This window comes from Bos indicus x Bos taurus, chromosome 9, assembly GCF_003369695.1.
Source record: "Bos indicus x Bos taurus breed Angus x Brahman F1 hybrid chromosome 9, Bos_hybrid_MaternalHap_v2.0, whole genome shotgun sequence".
Classification (NCBI taxonomy): Eukaryota; Metazoa; Chordata; class Mammalia; order Artiodactyla; family Bovidae; genus Bos; species Bos indicus x Bos taurus.
In genome coordinates this window covers 15,414,629-15,435,891 of record NC_040084.1, presented here as the reverse complement: position 1 = coordinate 15,435,891, position 21,263 = coordinate 15,414,629, and the positions used below count along the sequence as shown (strand labels likewise).

The following is a 21,263-nucleotide window of genomic DNA, read 5'->3' as shown; positions in this document are numbered from 1 at the left end:
ATGGAAGCAACCTAGATGTCCATCTACACATGAATGGATAAAGAAGATGTGATACATACATACAACAGAATATTACTCAGCCTTGAAAAAGAACAAATGTCAGTTCCAGTGAGGTAGATGAACCTACAGCCTGTTATACAGAGTGAAATAAGTCAAAAAGAGAAAAACAAATATATTTTAACATAGATATATGGAATCTAGAAAAATGCTACTGATGAACCTATTTGCAGGGAAGGAATGGAGATGCAGATGAAGAGAATGGACTTGTGGACACAGTGGGACAAATGGAAAAAGCAGCACTGACACACATACACTATCACGTGTAAAACAGATGGCTGGCGAGGAGCTGCTATATAACACAGGAGCCCAGTCTGCTGCTCTGTGATGATTAGAGAGGTGGCATGGGAAAAGCGGAGGGAGGTTCAGGAGGGAAGGGATATGTGTACAATTATGGCTGATTTGTGTTGTTGTATGGCAGAAACCAATAAAATGTTGCAAATCAAGTTTCCTAAAGTTAAAAATTTTTAAATAAAATATTCTTTACAATTAAAAAAAAAAACTACAATGAGGTATCACCCTATACCAGTCAGACTGGCCATCATTAAAAGGTCCACCAACAATGAAAGCTGGAGAGGGTGTGGAGAAAAGAAAACCCTCCTACACTGTTAGCAGTATGGAGTTCCTCAAAAAACTAAAACTACAACTACTATATGATCTACTACTATATGATCTAGCAATCCAGACAAAACTCTGGCTCAAAGAGACACATGCTGACTTCTGGTTAAAGACAACGGAGTAGGACGTACTCCTACAGCAACGACACCAAAATAACAACTAGCTGCTGAACAACCACTGACAGGAGAACGCTGGAACCCACCAAAAAAAAGATACCCCACATCCAAAGACCAAGAAGAAGCTGCAGCGAGACAGTAGGAGGGAGGCAACCATGATACAATCAAATCCCACACCTGCCAGTGGGTGATGTACAAACTGGAGAACAATAATACCAAACAAGTTCTCCCACTGTCGTGAAGGTTCTCAACTCCACGTCGGGCTTCGCAGCCTAGGGATCTGAAAAAGGACTGGGAATCCCCAGGGAATATGACCTTGAAGACCAGTGGGATTTGACTACAGGACTTCACAGGACTGGAGGAAACAGAGACTCCAGTCTTGGAGGGCACAAACAAAACCTTGCCCACACCAAGATCCAGAGAAAAAGAACAGTGACCCCACAGGAGATTGAACCAAAACTGCCTGGTAGTGCTGAAGGGTCTCCTGTGGAGGCATGGGTTGGCAGAGTCGGAGACTCTTTGCGACCCCATGGGCTGTAGCCCACCACGCTCCTCTGTCCATGGGATTCTCCAGGCAAGAACACTGGAGTGGGGGGCGATGCTCTTCTCCAGGGGATCTTCCTGACCCAGGGATCAAACCCATGACTCTTGCATCTCCTACACGGGCAGGTGAGTTTTTACGACTAGTGCCACCTTTGTTGGATCACACATATATAATTACCTTAAATGGATTAAATGCACCAATCAAAAGACACAGACCGGCTACGTGGATGAAAATAAGTACATGAATGCACTTCCACTTACCACATCACTCTGCTGGAACCCCCAAATTGCATGTCATTTTATAATGTTAGGTTAATCATGTTCCCATTATGACTTGCAATTATAATTATCTTTTATTTTTTGTCTGGCTATTTCTTGTGAAAACTGATAAACACCTATTACTACTGTGATTATATAACTCTCCCTCACTTAATACCACTGTATCATGATCGATCAACAGAAAAATAACAATTCTAAATTTTTGAACATGAGGGAATATTCTGAAGTGATGATATCATTTACACTATGTGTTCCCAGGGCCTTGGGTTAGAAAGGTGTGTATACCTGTCAAAATATATTCAACTGTACACTTATGACTTGTATATTTCATTATATGTAAATTCTATTTCAAAAACCAAAACTAATGTTTAATAGAAAAGCCTAAAATCCAGATGCATATTAGAATTATCTTTGAATTAAAAAAAAAATACAAATGCTTGTTTTTTTCCTCCAAAGCTCCAGACACGTTTCTAATGAGCAGCCATGTTTGAAAACAACTGGACTATGTTATGTTTTCCTTTTACCTAGTTGGTTTCCCTGTTGCTATTTCATATCCCATGCTCCCATATCATTCACTTCATATTTTCCAATTTCTCCATCTCTTCCTTTGATATTCTTTCTTATCAAGTGTAGTAGAAAAGCTTCTGTATACATACAAATAGCATGTATAATATATATATTTTAGAAAACTTACCAACTTTTGCCTAACTAAAAACCTTGCAATATTTTGATTCCACTTGTTTGACTTAATATGAAAAGAATGTTAGATTTATAATTTTAAAAAAACAGGTATGCAACAAGAAACAAAGGTGTACTGTATAGCACAGGTAACTATAGTCAGTATCTTGTAATAATCTATAATGGAAAATAATCTCAAAAATAATATATATGTATAACTGAATCACCTTGCTTTGCACCTGAAACATCGTAAGTCAACTCTACTTCAATAAAATATATATATTACAGATAAGAATAAATAAATAACTTACATTAAGGCAAGTTAAAAAAAAAAATACATGCACTCCAATGTTCATAGCAACACTATTTAGAATAGTCAAGACATGGAAGCAAGCTAAATGTCCATCAACAGATGAACGTATAACATAGACAGAGGAATACCACCCCACCGTAAAAAAAAGAATGAAATAATGCCATCTGCAGCAACATGGATGGACCTAGAGCTTCTCATACTAAACGAAGTCAGGCAGACAAATTATCATATGACAGCACTTATACCAATGTATGTGGAATCTAAAATATGATACGAATGAACTCAATTAAAAAAAAAAACAGAAACAAACTCACAGACACAGAAAACAAATCTACGATTAACAAAGGGGAGAGGGGTGAGACAAATAAATTAGGAGTTAGGGATTAGCAGATACAAACTACTATATATAAAATAGATAAATACCAAGATAAGGCCCTAGTATATAGCACAGAGAACTATATTCAATATCTTGTATTAATAATGATCTAGTGGAAAAGAATATGAAAAAGAACACATACTATACATATAACTAAATCATTCTGCTGTATACCAGAAACTAAAACTGTAAATCAACTATACTTCGATTAAAAAAAGAAAAAGATTAGAGTATTTCCTGGTGGATTTTCTAGCTCAATGTCTTTTTAATATACCACCCTATGTCCAGGTATGCAGAAAAGGTAAATATGGAAGCTATTACGAGATAAGTAAAAGTGGTTGGCTCTTTAGAATAAATTTTAAAATCTATTCTATGCTTTAAAAAAGAATGGTCCTCCATAAAAAGAATGTTTATAGTGGCTTTCCTCATAAAAAACAAACAAACAAACAAACCTAGAAATAACTCAGGTATCCATCATAGGAGATTGATAAATAAACTGTTACAGCCCTACAATACAATACTAAAGAGGAAGAAATTGCTAATGCACGCAACAACACTGGTGAATGTCAAAAATTCATCCTGAGGGAAAAGAAGACTTACATAACAGTGTACATACTGTATTATTCCACTTATGTGAAAATGGTTACCTATGATGGGGCAGAGATGAGAAGTAACTGGTAGGAACATGAGGGAATATTCTGAAGTGATGGTATCATTTACACTATGTGTTCCCAGGGCCTTGGGTTAGAAAGGTGTGTATACCTGTCAAAATGTATTCAACTGTACACTTATGGCTTTTAAATTTCATTATATGTAAATTCTATTTCAAAAGAAAACAAATATATATTGAACTCAAATCAGATGTCTGCTGAAGTATTTAGGAGTAAAACTATACTGGTGTTCGTAATTTTAAATGTACTGGAAAAAGAAGATGAATTTATAAAAATGATTAGATTTACAAATATATAATGCTGCTGCTGCTACTGCTGCTGCTAAGTCGCTTCAGTCGTGTCCGACTCTGTGAGACCCCATAGATGGCAGCCCACCAGGCTCCCCCGTCCCTGGGATTCTCCAGACAAGAACACCGGAGTGGATTGCCATTGCCTTCTCCAATGCATGAAAGTGAAAAGTCAAAGTGAAGTCGCTCAATCATGTCCAACTCTGAGCGACCTCATGGACTATATACTAAACAATGGTAATTAGAATCCTTACCTTTGGGCTGCTGTTTTTACTATTGCTATCTGTGCATTAGCATGAGAAAAACGTCTTACACTTCCAGAGCATAATGATATATTTTGTGTATTTTCACTCAATTTCTTATTGTTTATTTATAAATACATAATGCAGTAGTGTTCATTACAGAATCTATATGGTACATGTAAATTCACTTTTAAAAGTCGGTTTTTTGGTATGTTTGAAAATTTTCATAATAGAAGTTGGAGGTTGGGTGGGGCAGGGATAGCCCTTTATTTTTGTTTGAAAATTTAGCTCTGCTGGAAAATATATACCTCAAGGATAGTTAGAATACAAACAGCTATCTTTATTATGGTACTGTGGTTATTTATTTGCTTTTAAGTTATTTTTATCACCTTTTAAAAGAGAAAGACAAATTAGAAAAATGGTTTTCTCCATCATGTCGCTGTTACTATGACCGATTTTCATTATAAAATAAAACTAAAGTCATATATTATATTCTCATTATAATCTCCTTAAAAATCACTTTGGGCTATGCTGAATATGTGTGATAAACAGAGAACACACTAGGCAAAGAACACAACTGGCAGACATGAATAAAAGAAGAAACTCAAATCCACTTAACATATAAAATGCCTGGTCATTAATGAGGAAATGTGAAAAAACAAATACTATTTCCCAATCAGTCTGGCAAAGCCTGAAAGAATGGTAAGATTTAATACTGCTGAGGAGCATATGAGAAAATAAACATAGATCATGCCTGTTGGGTGCTGATACCCTTTATAGAAAGCATTTTGGCAGAAACATATCAAAAGTCTTTAAAATGTACATAACCTTTGACCTTGTAATTTTATTTCTAAGGACGTGATCTAAGGAAATAATATAAAATACACAAAATGTGCTAAATTATTAATCATAATATATAATATCAAAACATTAAAATTTAATTATACTATATAAATACAGTGGGTCACCTCACATCTATTAAAAAATAAGAGACTTGGCTATAGTCCATTTGATTCTTGTAATTGTGTCTTTCATTGTGGTATTCCTCTGGAATTCCAGTATCTCTTAATGAGAGTACAGGAACCAGATATCATAACAGTCAAGATGCAAGTTATACAACAATACACACAGTATAAATGCATCAAAAAATAGCTATATATGCACAGAAGTCTGGCAAGTTATCAATATATGTTAAGATACTAAAAGAAGATACCTTGACTGATTAAGATGAGGGGATATATTTCTTCTGCAAATGAGTTAAAACACTGCTAAGTCAGATGATTTAAGTTAGAATCATAATGTAATTACATTAAGAATTTAATTAAATATTTACTCAGAGACAGCATATAACATCTATTAATTCTCTGATAAGAACACACAATCAGAATGGAAACCAAAAAGGAAGCTTAAGAAATCAGAAAGAAAAAGAGAGATCTTAAGACATTATTTTTCATGCTTAGAAAAACTGTAAAAAGAACACCAAACAAAAAATCAACAGGATATGTGACATGTCCAAAAATTACACCAATACTTAATTTTTACAAGTTTCAGTTTAACTGTACAGAACTGTTCATCAGTAATTACTAGCCTAGTGCTGATAAATAACTATAATTCATATTAAATGCCTCTTAAATGCAAAATAAAGGAGAAAAATAATAAAGGAAGTCCTCATAAGTGTTAAGAACTATAAAAAGATAGTGATACCTTTAAAGGAGAAAATTATTCCAGGTGCTATGCCACTAACTACTGATCCTGGGGTGTGAAAATTTTATTTTAAAAACTATCTCCAAGGGAATCCTAAAATAAAACGCAATCTTTATGAAACAATATACACATTATTATAGCCCTATCATTCATACTATATCCAAGTATATATGAACCTACCTAACACAAAACTGCGGAGAAGGCAATGGCACCCCACTCCAGTACTCTTGCCTAGAAAATCCCATGGACGGATGAGCCTGGTGGGCTGCAGTCCATGGGGTCGCTAAGAGTCGGACACGACTGAGCGACTTCACTTTCACATTTCACTTTCCTGCATTGGAGAAGGAAATGGCAACCCACTCCGGTGTTCTTGCCTGGAGAATCCCAGGGACAGGGGAGCCTGGTGGGCTGTCGTCTATGGGGTTGCACAGAGTCGGACACGACTGAAGTGACTTAGCAGCAGAGACACAAAACTGAACTGACCTAACACAAAAGAGCTATCAGTTCAGTTCAGTGCAGTCGCTTAGTCGTGTCCAACTCTTTGCAACCCCAAGGACTGTAGCACGTCAGGCTTCCCTGACCATTACCAACTCCCAGAGCTTGCTCAAACTCAGGCCCGTCTGGATGGTGATGCCATCCAACCATCTCATCCTCTGTCATCCCCTTCTCCTCCCGCCTTCAATCTTTCCCAGCATCAGGCTCTTTTCAAATGAGTCAGTTCTTCGCATCAGATGGTCAAAGTATTGGAGCTTTAGCTTCAGCATCAGTCCTTCCAATGAATATTCAGGACTGACTTCCTTTAGAATGGACTACTTGTATCTCCTTGCAGTCAAACAGACTCTCAAGAGTCTCCTCCAACACCACAGTTCAAAAGCATCAATTCTTTGGCGCTCAGCTCTCTTTATAGTGGAAAGACCATAGCTTTGACTAGATGGACCTTTTTGGCAAAGTGATTGATGTCTCTGCTTTTTAATACGCTGTCTAGGTTGATCATAGCTTTTCTTCCAAGGAGCAAGCATCTTTTAATTTCATGGCTGCAGCCACCATATGCAATGATTTAGATCCCAAGAAAATAAAGTCAGCCGTTGTTTCCACTGCTTCCCCATCTATTTGCCATGAAGTGATGGGACTGGATGCCATGATCCTAGTTTTCTGCATGTTGAGTTTTAAGCCAACTTTTTCACTCTCCTCTTTCACTTTCATCAAGAGGCTCTTTAGTCCTTCTTCACTTTCTGCCATAAGGGTGGTGTCATCTGTGTATCTGAGGTTATTGATATTTCTCCTGGCAATCTTGATTTCAGCCTGTGTTTCCTCCAGCCCAGTGTTTCTCATGATGTACTCTGCATAGAAGTTAAATAAGCAGGGTGACAATATACAGCCTTGACGTACTCCTTTTCCTATTTGGAACCAGTCTGTTGTTCCATGTCCAGTACTAACTGTTGCTTCCTGACCTGCATACAGGTTTCTCAAGAGCAGGTCAGGTGGTCTGGTTTTCCCATCTATTTCAGAATTTTGCAGTTTTTACTGTGATCCACACAGTCAAAGGCTTTGGCATAGTCAATAAAGCAGAAATAGATGTTTTTCTGGAACTCTCTTGCTTTTTTAATGATCCATCAGATGCTGGCAATTTGATCTCTGGTTCCTCTGCCTTTTCTAAAACCAGCTTGAACATCTGGAAGTTCATGGTTCACATATGCCAGCACACCAGGACTTATGTAGCTCCCAGGACTGGTGTATTCAGTGCCCCTGACTCTTTAGCAGGTCTCTGTTGACCCACAACTCAGCCGGAGACTCCTGGACACTCACAGGCAAGTCTGGCTCAGTCTCTTGTGGGGTCACTACAGTAAAGAGTCTGCCTGTAATACACAAGTCCAGGGTTCAATCCCTGGGTCAGGAAGATCCCTTGGAGAAGGGACTAGCTACCCACTCCATTATTCTTGCCTGAGGAATTCCATTAACAGAGGAGCCTGGAGGTCTATAGGCTATGGGGGCGCAAAGAGTTGGACATGACTGAACAACTGCAACTAACACTGTCACTTTTTTACAAGCTAAATATACCAATATCCCTTTCCCAAAGCTAACATGTTTCATGTGGACAGGTAATATTTATACATATACATACATATATATATATATTTACACACTTTATTATGAGTCCACAGGCACAAACTGAGTAAGTAAATAAAGCAGCAAGTACAGCTCTTCCCTATAAAAAATTTTCAATTAACACATGTAAAAGAAATAAAATAGAAGACTACCATTAATAAACACTGAGTAATAATTGTTGCCAGCAAGAGCTACCAAAAGATGCTAGTATCAGTGGACACAATTTTGAGGAAAAAGAGGGTATCTGCATAGTGTCAGAGTCCCAAGTTATTAATAAGGAGGGGAAAATAGCTGTATGGTGGAAGAACTCACCAGAAACTACCTAAGCAGGAGATCATGTTTAACAGTAATTAAGACAAACCAACATCATACAACCCTTGATATAATGTGTAGAAAAAGACACAACCTAACTTTCATGAAAGTTTTGCCAAAAATGAACAGCCTCAATCTAATCATAAGATGCAAAGAGCTGACTCATTGGAAAAGACTCTAATGCTGGCAAAGATGGAAGGCAGAAAGAGAAGGGGACATTAGAGGATGAGATGGTTGAATGGCATCACCAACTCAATGGACATGAGTTTGAGCAAACTCCAGGAGATGGTGAAGGACAGGGAAGCCTGTAACAGTGCAGTCCATGGGGTTGCAGAGTCAGACATGACTGAGCAACTTAACAACAACAAATCATAAGATAACATTATTCAAACTTCCAAACAGAAAGGCATTCTACTAGTATTCTTCAAATTAATCAAGGAAACTTAGGAGATGTAACCAATATAAGATCCTCAAACTGGATCTTGGAACAGAAAAAAGTTATCAGTGAAAAACTGGTGAAATGAGACCAATGTCTATCTGCTTAGTTTAAATGTTATACCAGTGACAATCTCTTATTTGCAAATGTACTATGACTATAACATGACTATAACATGCTCTTAATGCTAACATTAAGAGCAACTGGGAAAAAGGTAAATGAGTTCTAGTTTTATAACTTTTCAGTATTCACTTAAAATGATTTTAAAATAAAAAGGTTTTTAAAAAGGTTATTCTTATCTATTTAGTGAATGTCACTGAATCAACAAAGTTTTTTTTTTAAATTTCGTTATTTTTGGCTCCCCTGGGTCTTCATTGCTACACAGACTTTCTCTAGTTTTGCGGGTGGGGGATGGGGGGTGGTACTCTGCAGCTGTGGTGCTTGGGCTTAGCACCATGGTGGCTTCTCTTATTGCAAAGCACGGCCTTATCTACACAGGTGGGCTCCGTAGCTGTAGCTCATGGCTTAGTAGCCCAGTGGCATAGGGAATCCTTCCAAACCAGGGATCTAACCAGTGTCCCCTGCACTTGTAGACAAATTCTTAACCACTGGACCACCAGGGAAGTCTCTGAATAAACAAAAAATGTTTGTAAAATGTCTGGGGCTCATGATATCTAAAACCATATAACAGGCCAAATCACTTAACTTACTGAGATGCATCTGGGGAAAGGGAATGATAACCGTACCTATTGTGTAGTTCTTCCCTGAGGATCAGAAATAAGTTTCTTTTTGATCTAGGGAGAAAATAGTAAAGCACAGTGGTTAAGAGAACGTGTGGTCTTTATCATCATATAGACCTGGATTCCAGTACTAGTTTGTGTCCTTGAGCAAGTTATATAATCCCTGCAAACCTCAATTTCTTCCTCTGTACAAAACGGAGGTAAAGTTGGACTTAGCTTATTGAGATCCTGGGTAGGGAACTAGGATAAAAGCAGATAATCAATGTCAAGCATCTGACTCAGCTCAAGTGCGGGGTATGAGTTCAGTAAAGATTTAAGGTATGAATGTTAAAGAAGCTAGTCATTACTACCACATTTAATAAACCTAGTGAGCATAACTATGCATTACAAAGTATACTAATTCACATTCATAACAACTGCAAAATTATTAAGAAAGAATCTATGTCTCAAATATTCCCTTTATAAAATATGTTCTATATATACACAAAAGATTTTCATCCAAGTTATAGAAAAATACAGGTGCTTTAAAAAAAAAAAAAAGAAAAGAAACTGTTGGCAACCAGGAAAAACTCAGCTGCTTAAAATCATTCAATTTTGGATAGTAAGAGACACTACTGCTATTTAAAACAAGCAAAAGGCCTATGGGATTAAGAGATACAAACTACTATACATAAAATAGATAAGCAACAAGAATATATTCCATAGAACAGGAATTATAGCCATTATCCTGTAACAACTTAATGGACAATAACCTGTAAAAATACTGAATCACAACACTGTACACCTAAAACTAATAATGTAAATCAAAGTATACTTCAATTTTTTTAAAAAAAGCCGAAAAATACACAAGCAAAGGCCTGCGGAAAACAAGATGGACACACAGATTGAAAATCTCTAAATAATGAACATCAATGTGATGGTAGAAACAGCTTTCATAAATGCTAATTGCTCTTATTAGTAATTTTTAAAAAATTGTTTCGATGTAAATTAAATTTCTACTTACAATAATATTTCAACATCTACTATTAACACACTTTTATCAGGTATGGTCTCTTTTTAACTCAGTGATTTTCTTGTCTAGAATAATTTTGATCCTAAAATTTAGAATATATTAGGCAACCACTGAATTAACACTGTTGCACTATATTAAGATTATAACATAGTGCAACAAAACAGAATTCTGAAGCTATAACCCATCCAGAGTTAATATTTGGATCCTGAATTTAACAACAATGCTAATATAATCAAAAAGACTTCCAACTATCATCACCTGAATGTGTACTCTCTGAATCATTCTCCAGTGATTTCAGATGAGAAATTCTCAAGTCAGTTATTAAAAATGGGTCTATGTATTTCTAGTCTAACTGGGAATATTCTAAAGCCAGTGCTACATCCCTAATTTACCTTTCATACAACAACTCAAAACCCTTCACAGGTGTTAACAAATAAAACTGCACACTTACCAACACCTTGGGGCCGACTTAACCTTACAGGGTTACTTTCAAATTTTTGGACATGAGGTGGGTATTCTTTCCTAAAAAGGAAATTCATATAGTTTTACTCTAAAAGAAAAAAAATATTTTTAAAATGAAAAAGTAGAGGGAATACTTACAATATGTTTATTAAAAGCAAATCATAGCTTGTTACATAAAAAGACGTAATATAAAATAACACTATATCACACAAACATACTAAACCTTAATGCACTACAAGATCCCTAAGGGCAGTGATTATATTTTATTTAAACTGTTAATCTATGCCAGCCAACAGTGGGCAGTCTTTCAAATAAACATTTAATAAATGAATCCAAATATTTATCTTTTCAAAGTAGTCACTTTGGGAAGATACATATATCTCCCCAATGCACAAAATTTTAGAATTTTTCTTTTGGAACTACTTTCATAATCCATTTATAAAAACTTTAAAAAAAAAAAAGAAAGGCTTGTAATATTTCATTGTCACATGCAGTTCTGAAATAAATTACTCAGCTTAGAATAAATATCTGCCCTATTTTGTTGTAAATGTTTCTAGCTATTTAAAAATCAACGAATAAAGGGAATAAAGACTGAATTTGATCTTGTTCTTCAGAATAATTACAAAAGCAGTAAAAAAAAAAAAAAAAAGCTATATACAAAACTAGAAATCATGAAACAAGTATTCATATTGTGTAGTCACAAGTATGAATATTTGTGACTATATAATGGGGTTATTAATACTTTAAAAAGTATATTAATTACATTGTCAGACTTCACATACAACCAATTCTCAGAATTCTGAACAGGAATCCTTAGTAAATAGGATCCTAAAATGTCAGAGAAGTCCAAATATACACCAGTTTGGGAGAAAAGCAAAAAACCTATAGCTAAATTATGGGATAAAACCATTAGAGAAGGAGATGTGCAACAGATGAGGGAGCTAAAAATAGCTACTTCCCCATCCAAATGAAAGGCTCCAAAAATATTTTCATATTATTTAATGGGGGAATTAAAAGAGGTTATTCTGTTCTTTATAAATCCATTTGCACAAGTGATCAAACCTATCACAAAGCAATACAATTCAACAAAAATTAAACAAAAATCCTAAAGGAGTTTTCCTTATAAGGATTTCATATTTTTATATCGCAAAAGTCAAAGCACCTGAATTGAAAGCAAAATAAGAAAATGATAAGAAGAACATAGTAAGAGTAGTGACAGTAGTGTACTTTTGATAGCAGCTAGCAAATAGTGAGCATAATGTGCCAGGTACTGTTCTAAGTGCTTTGCATCTATTAATTACTTTGGCCTTCATGATAACCGTATAAAGTATATACTACTGTTACCACTTTACAGATGAGGAAACTGAGGCACAATGAGGTTAATTAACTTGCCCATGGTCACAGAACTACTAAATAGCAACACCAGAATCTAAATCCTAGCAAACTGCATCAGTATTGGTAAGTAATGGTATTTTCATTATTATCATTGAGCAGTATGTGGTCCAACTGAGTCACTTCCACACTGTCAAAATTTTGTGAGAATACAAATTGTGAAGATGAGAATTTGCCTCAGAGACAGCAGTACCAGTGCTATGAAAAATAAGGTTTTCAGCTCCTAAAGTACATGTTTTTATATTCTACACATGTTCACACTAAAAATTATATAATATAGTCTTATCCATATACAATCAATTTTCAATCTGTTATAACTCTACACTGGAAAAATAAAAATATCAACTATAAAATACAACCGAGGCAATAAATTTGAAGCAAAATATGATACAACTATAGTAAACTCCAAAACCTCTATGTATTAAAACAGTGGACAATAGAAACAGTAGATATTCTTAAATACTAAGGATTATCAACAAGCAGAATGATTTGACAGAATGGCCACAAAATCTGGAAATACAGATAATTTGGATTTTTGTCTATTTCAACCTGCTTTACTTATTCTGGGGTATGCTATAAACACAAGTTCATTCGGTAATAACTGGTATAAATCATCTAAGACAACATATCACAGATATATAGAGATTACTAATTCACTCAGCTCTCTGCTATTTGACAGAGTGCACTGAACCATGCGTTGCTGATGAGGAACAAAATGAATATATATGTCATATAATGTCCATGACCATCATGTATTGTCATGTTAAAAATTATGTACATGTGCCAACATTTCCAAACCTTATGGCCACTCTGTATCTGATATTTACTATACTTTGCCCTATACAGAGCAAATTTTGTTTTAAAAAATAAAATAAGCAAATTACTGAAGTAAAAGCATGCCTTAATTTTAATATAATTAAACAAGAATTTCAGAATAAAAGTATTTGTTTAATAAGAGAATTAAAAGAACTTTATAATCTTGTGTTAACTTTTGTTAGGTAATCAAAAATAAACTTTGTTAATTTCTCAGTATAAAGGTTCCAACACTCAACAGACATTAAAAATTTCAAACTTCAAACTAGTATGATGCTTAAGGCTAGGATTTAATTTCCCAGTGGATTTTCTTTCCTACCTTAAACCAAGCAGAAGCAGAGAAGTGTCCCTACTAACTGGGAGCATTTTTTCTTCTTTCTTTTGCTTCTGAGTAAGTGTTTTGTATATAAGTTTTAGAGAACCTCATTTCATGGATCATGGATCCAATATTTCACAAGCTGCATAAAACTAGATACCTTTTCCCCCTTCTGTGCAAAACTGTTTAAATAACATCAGAATGTTCCATTTATTAAAGGTTAGATGGGCTTCAGCTTTGGAAGTCTTTTTTTTTTTAATAAATAAAATTTAGAACAAATTTAGATTTACTGAACGGTTGAAAAGATAGTTCAGAATTCTCTTATATCCCTTACCCAGTTTTTCCTAATGTTAATACCTTCATCACCCTCATATCTATGTCAAAAGACCCAAAAATCAACATTGGCACATGGCTATTAACTAAATGCTAGGCTTTGTTTGAATTTTACGAGCTCTTCCACTTTCTACTAATATCCTCTTTGTTCTAGAATACAATCTAGGATTCACTGTTTTTAGTGATCCTGTCTCCCTAGGTGTGCGTGCGTGCATGTGTGTGGCTCAGTCATGTCTGACTCTTTGCAACCCCATGTACTGTAGTCTGCCAGAATCCTCTGTCCATGGAACTCTTTAGGCACAGACACTAGCCTGCCAGGCTCCTCTGTCCATAGAATTCTCCAGGCAAGGATACTGGAGTGGGTTGCCATTTCCTTCTCCAGGGGATCTTCCCAACCCAGGGACTGAACCTGGGTCTTCTGTACTGCAGGCAGATTCTTTACCATCTGAGTCACTACAGAAGCAGCTTCTTTATTTCTCAGACTAAAATTCTTTTTCATGACCCTGGCACTTCGGAAGAGACTAGTTAGTTATTACATAGAATACCCCTCAACGTGTGTCTGGTGTTTCACTCATGACTAGACCGAGCCTGTAGGTTTGGTGGATGTCTCATCACATCCTATCAGAGGTTACATGATATCAGTGATTTATAACACCAGTAAGATTAACTGTGATCATCTGGCTAAGGTAATGTCTGTCAGGTTTCTCCACTCCAAAGTTTATTTTCCAGTTCCAATGTTCTATTTGGAAGCAAATTCAATTAGTCCAGCCCACAAGAGAGGCAAGGGTACTTAAACTCTGAGGCTTCTTCCCTGGTGTCTCAATAGTAAAGAATCCACAATGCAGGAGACGCAGGTTTGATCCCTGGGTCAGACCCCCTGAAGAAGGAAATAGCAACCCACTCCAGTATTCTTACCTGGAAAATCTGGTAGACAGAGAAGCCTGGCGGGCTACAGTCCATGGAGTTGCAAAGGAGTTGGACACAACTTAGCAACTAAACAATGCTTCAATTCTATTTCTTCCTGAAGAGGGGAGTATCTACATATATTATTTATTTGGAATTCTTCTGCAGCTGTCAATTTCCCCCAATTCATTTTATGCAGCTTACAAAAATTTTAGGTTAGTTCAGTAAGTAAATCACTTATTCAATTATTTATACCAGTACCACCAATGGATATTTATTTTATACTTTATGTTATAATCCAATTGTTTTGGTTCTGGCCCTTGGGAGCTCTTTCAGTTGGCTCTTGTGTTCCTTTCCTGTCCTTTTTAATTCTGATAAAATATTACATAAAATTTACAGAAACATGGAATGCTTCACCAATCTGCATGTTATCCTTGTACAAGGGCCATGAACATCTTCTGTACTGCTCCAATTTTAGTGTATGTGTTGTTGAAGTAAGCGCCCTTTGGTTTTTTGAATTGGATTCTGATACTACAAGATACTCTAAGATTATTTTGTGTTTTCCCTAACCCATCCCTGCTGCTGCTAAGTCGCATCAGTCGTGTCCGACTCTGTGCGAACCCATAGACGGCAGCCCACCAGGTTCCCCCATCCCTGGGATTCTCCAGGCAAGAACACTGGAGTGGGTTGCCATTTCCTTCTCCAATGCATGAAAGTAAAAAGTGAAAGTGAAGTCGCTCAGTCGTGTCCAACTCTTAGCAATCCCAGGGACTGAAGCCTACCTGTGTCCATGGGATTTTCCAAGCAAAAGAGTACTGGAGTGGGGTGCCATTGCCTTCTTCTAACCCATCCCTAGAATCAGCCATTTCTCCAGGTTCCTTTTATTAGAATATTAGAAACCAGGATCTGAGTGCTGGTTTATTTTTAGTTGGTTTTAATAATTCACTTTATAAACTGTTCCACTGCTGTAACTGATTGCAAAAGATGTAAACTTCTATAACAAAAATTAAATGTGTCTATTTTCCATTAAAATCCATTATTCTAAACTTATGTTTAAACTTCAAATTTTTGCAGATTTATTAAAATTTCCCAAAGTTGTACTCTAACCAAAAACATTTTTGCATTTTAAATATTTTAGGGGAGCTTTATTCATTTCTCAGAGTATGTCCATTATGAAATGCACTCCTTTATCCTATTTAATGCTTCTCATCCTTAATTTGGTCTCATTTGTTGCTAAAATTCTACTCATGCTTTTCTTTTGTTTGCATCTTTAACTTACTTTTAAATGGAGGATAATTGTTTTCTAATAGTCTGTTGGTTTCTGCCATATTGTTTGTGTCTCTTTTGACTCTAAGAGTCAAGAGACCCTTTACTTACAAACCATTATTTTAGAAGTAGCTGATTCTTATAAATAGTATGATACAGCTGAGTTTAAACAACATATTTGTCTTTTAATAAACATATTCAACCTGATCACAATTATTGCAGCTGATAAACTTCATGTTTTCCTTTCATCTTACCTTATGAGTTAGTTGTTTTTTATATTTGTTTCATTCTTTCCTCTTTTTTCCTATTTTTACTGACTTACACAATTACTTTTCTTTCTTTTTAAATTTATTTATTTGGCTGCGATGTGTCTTAACTGAGGCATGTGGGATCTAGTTCCCTGACCAGGAATCGAACCCAGACTCCCTGCACTGGGATTGCGGAGTCTTGGTCACTGGCCCACCAGGGAAGTCCCCACAATTACTTTTCATTTATTTTTTTCTCCTCTGGTTAATGTAACAAATACAATAGTTACCTTCCCTGTCTCAACTCTTACTTCAATTGCATACTATGTTCATTAACATGGTATCAAGATTCCAACTATTTCCTCAAGCAAGATATTCTACACACCCCAAAGACATAAAGATCTTTAAAATCTTTTCACTTCCCCATCCTATCCCATTCAATCCCTCTCCCTTAAAAAGCCATAAGATTCCTTTTACCTATGTCTTTCTACCTCTCTAATTCCTAGACTTTGCTGAGCTATTAATAGTTTTGAACAGTCAAAGATTATTACTGCTATTCTATTTGGTAAGTGAAACAAGCTTAGCCTCAATTAAATAACCACATAAACCATACATAAAAGACTATTTTTTAAAAAATCTCAGATATTTATCAGGTAGTAACACTTCTCTACCTAAAATGCACTGCACGTTTTCAGTGAGTGCACCAATGTAAAACTCAAACTCTTGAGATCATCTTACAAAGCCTTTTATGATCTAGGGGTTCTAGCTGACCTTACTAAAGCAACCCTCGTAACATTTTCCCCTTTGCTCCCCAAGTTCCAGCCACAGTGGTCCTTCTTTCTTTCTCTGAACATACCTACTCATGCCAGCATTAATATCTTAGTACCACCTCTTTCCTATCTGAAGAAGCCATCTCTATGATCACTGTATCTGAGTCTACATTCAGTCAGTCCTCGCTTAAACGTTAGCTTTGTAGCTGAGTTTCTCTGAATATCTAAAGAAACCATATTGTCACACTATATCACATCATCCAATTGTACTTTTAAACACAGAACTTATTAGGTGCTTTACTTATTCATTATCAGTTGTTGTCCATCAAAATGTAAACTACAGGAAAACAGAGGTCTTGCCTGTTTTGTTCATCACTGTATTCTTATGCCTAGAACATAGCAGGCACTTGATAAATAGTTGGAAGGAATAAATGTATATAACTAAAAGGCAGTATGTAATTGGAAGTGTATTTATCAGGTCCAACAATTATCTAAATATTGCAGTACAAGGATGACAATGTCAAAACTGAACCATTGGCTACCATGCAGCCACCATAAAGGAATTCAAAATATTAGCCTATGTGAAAATAATATAATTCAGGCATGGTAAACTAAACATTTATTGATTAGACAGGCTAGCCGGAAGTTCACCACACCTGGATTCTCTAGTCTGTTTACTGTCCTTCTTCCTTTTTAGACCTTTTCTAACGTTTCCATATTCAACCACTGTTTTCCTCACAGTATGCTTTATTATGTGGCAAGGCATGTCATTCTTCTCTTCCCTCATTTACTCTTTTTACAAAATTAAGACTGTTGCTCTTCTCCAATATTTACTCTTCGAAACAAACTTGAGTCAATTGGTCAAATTTCCTAAAGTAACAAAGTCAACAGGATTTCTAACTAAAACTCCATTAAATTTATCTTAAGGAGCAACTCTATCAAATAACCAACCAGGAACCAAATATATGCCTCAAATCAGGGTTCTTTAGGTATATTTATAAGGGAGCTATACATCATTAATTTTATTATTGAATATTTTAGTTTCTACTATGAATGAAATTTTGATCTTTTCAATATATACTTCAATTGATGAGTGAATTAAAAAAACTTAATTACTATTAGTCTTACAATCCAGTATCTTGCTATACTCATTTCTCAGATATCAAGATAGTATTTTATACGGCTAATATAAATTGGTACTACCTGTCTGCAAAACAGTTTGGAAGTACCTATCAAGAACATTAAAAATATTTATAAAGAATCCTTCCTAGAGATTTATCTTAAGAGACATATTTAGAAATTTATATACAAAGTTGTTCATCAATGTGTCATATGTAACAGTGAAAAACAACCAGACATGGGCTAATGGGTAAATAAATTATGTATATCTGCAGGACAAGCTATTCTGTGATCATTAAAATTCATTTTTAGAAGCCAAAATTCAGAATATGCAGCTGTATTTTTACTATGACCCCCCTGTTAGATATAAAGGACAGAGGAAAATACATTGTAAAAGAAATGTATAAAGATGCTAATGATGTATTATAAAATATTTCATTATAACAGTTGTCTTTTCAAACATACCCCATATTTAAGTAAACATGTCTAGTGTTTCACATATATTCTTTCACTACATTCTTTTCACCTTTGTACCTTTCTGTTATTTCAAAATTCTGTATAATATGAACATACTATTTATAATAAAATATTTTTAAAACTTTTGAAATTACTATGTGCTCATTTCATAATGGGTCACAGTCTATTTAAAGAGGGGGGAAAAAACAGTTCTAATACCAGATTAAGTATCCCAGGCTGCTGGTGCCAGCACGTACACTGTATTCATAACCCACTGTCCAAGAGTCAGAAAAGAAGTCACTTAAGTCATCAATGTCACTTACAACAAAGAAAAATGGGAGCAATTTTTTTAAGTTTGAAAGCTCTGGACCTTAAAATGATTTATTATTTATTCCAGCTTGGTTTTAAACCTAAAATATACCTCATTGTGCCCAGTATATAGTTTAACCTTCCACAACTTCCTATCTTTCAATTTATTACATAAGCTATCCTCTTGTAAAGCAATCATTTAGTTCAGAGATTTTTAGTCCTTCATATGTTAAGGGATAAGGATAAAAAATTTTCTATTGCTCTTCAAAGGTCAGAAAAAAAGATGTGACTTTGCTTGTAAGAAGAGAGGGGAAAAGGCTTATGTCAAAAATAGTTCCAGAGTAAAATCTACTGACAGAAAATTTCTCAGCTTAACTCTGACAAAGATAAAATAATTTTAGGTAAGAATCCAAAGGATTAATGGACTAAATTGAAGCTAACAGTAACAAAGGTGCTAAATAAAGCACTCCAGTGTATTTACGTATTTTATAAATACCTGCTGCTTTATGCTAGTCCCTGGTAATGTTGGTACAAAAGACAAAGAATTTCAGTATCTATTACAGATATTTCAAACTTTACAGAATATATGTCACTTTCAAATTATTATCTCATTTGTTCTTCACAAATCTCCTTCAAAATTGGGCAAATATCATTATTCCCATTTTAGAGTAAGTTATATGGTAACACTGGTTACTTAATTCTATACCTTTTGATTCCTATTCCAGTTTTATTCCAACAAGACTACAAGCTCCAAGAGGGTAGGGATTTCTGTCTGCTCCTAGAAGAGTGCCTTGGCACATAGAGTCACTAAAACATTTGCTGAATGTATCAGTGAATAAATTTCCACAACAGAAATATGCCTAAGAAGCCAAAACAGTGGGGGAAAAAAGTCAGTTTAACTCTCCAAGGCTATTGGGAGAAAGAGAATACTCTAAGCTCTATACTATTCTGATAATATAACAATACCTGCATTTTATCTACTATAACACACAGGAAGGAATGTTTATTTCTATAAAACAACAGTCTGGTTCATCTGTGACTGTATAGTTATTTAATGTATATTCTTCAGCAATTTTATTAAAAAATCTTATTAATGGTCTTCTCTCCAAAATGAGTCATTTATGAGTTAAAAATTTAAAAGACATAAAATCTATATCTGACAAGAAATAATAATTTACTCAAAGAGAAATAGAAGAATAAATTTTCTTTTCCAGGATATAAGTAATAAAATATCTGCACAACCCATTCATTTAAAACATATAAGAACTGTGAGGTATTTCAGAATTATAAAATAATATGCCTAAATCTTTTGCTGACAGAATCACCTTATAGCTCAGAAACTTGGTGTTCATGAAGTAAGATGGAATATATAGCATTCTATAAAACACTGTAAGTTGTCCTCTTTGCTTCCTCTACACCTTTAAACAAAAGTATAGAGTCAAAGTCACACAATTAAATCAAAGTATAGAATGTCCCTTCTTTTGACTGTCACCAATGACACAAAAGTATTGTCTTAATACAAGCGTTGTTTACCTGTTTTGGGAGGGGAGAATTCATAAAAGGTTCCTGAGATTCAGGGAAGCAAGACAAAAAGATACGCACATGCACAAAAATTTCCACATATACACATTGAGGAGAGAGCTATTCTTAAGGGTATTTGCTTCAAAACAACTACAATCATTTCACTATTCAAAGAAATGTGTTCTTAAAGACTTGTTTCTATGTTATTTACGTTACATTATTCAACATTTCTGCTAAAGGATGATGTGTCTGCTAGAATTATTACAAAGGGAACAAAGAAGGATCATAAAATTCTGTCACAAAATTTTGGGTCAGAATAGAGTTTTAACTCCAAGCTTAAGGTATTCTATTCAATTTTTCACCTCACTCTAATAAAGTATTAAGCAAAAATATTATCAGTAAAATACAACAAGAAATATTTATATTATGTAACTGAAAATAATTTTACTACTAAGATCCTGAAATACTTTATTTAAAGTAGTTACACATCAGTATAAATAAATAATAATCATTCATGGGAAAATGTATGTTGAGAATTATGGTGAAATATTACTCACGTAAATCAAATATCACGTTGTGCTATGTTTCCTTTTATTAAAATAATTAATAAGCTTAATGATGAACTCGAATTCAGTGATTTTTCAAAGCATATAAATAATATGATATTTTATTGTTGTATCCATGCTCTAATTTCATCAATATTAAGCTTACCTTTCCTTTTGGTCCAGACTGCTTAAAACATGAAAAAGAAAAAAAACGTAAGAGGCAAGACCTCATTTTGATATATCACTATAGTTTTAGTAAGTGCAGTCAATAAGGCAAAACTATGATTTACTTGTTTTAAATACATCACATATGTTATATACTA

The 21,263-nt window shown here is 34.8% G+C and overlaps 1 protein-coding gene and 1 non-coding gene across 7 annotated transcripts in view; both read right to left on the bottom strand.

Moving 5' to 3' along the window:
* The window catches only part of SENP6 (SUMO specific peptidase 6), a 134,499-nt gene that overhangs the window by 52,594 nt on the left and 60,642 nt on the right, over positions 1-21,263 (bottom strand). For 2 of the 6 annotated variants that reach the window (XM_027550957.1, XM_027550960.1), the window contains 2 exons: positions 21,107-21,127; positions 10,942-11,012 (listed from right to left, as the gene is read on the bottom strand). In XM_027550957.1, the coding sequence (XP_027406758.1) occupies positions 10,942-11,012; positions 21,107-21,127 (92 nt within the window). Of the gene's footprint in view, positions 1-4,192; positions 4,326-10,941; positions 11,013-21,106; positions 21,128-21,263 lie in introns of those variants that run through there. The other 4 variants (XM_027550962.1, XM_027550959.1, XM_027550958.1 and 1 more) reach the window with 3 other exon arrangements.
* LOC113898952 lies at positions 15,107-15,211 on the bottom strand. The gene has a single exon (XR_003512803.1). It is a non-coding gene; the product is annotated as a U6 spliceosomal RNA (small nuclear RNA).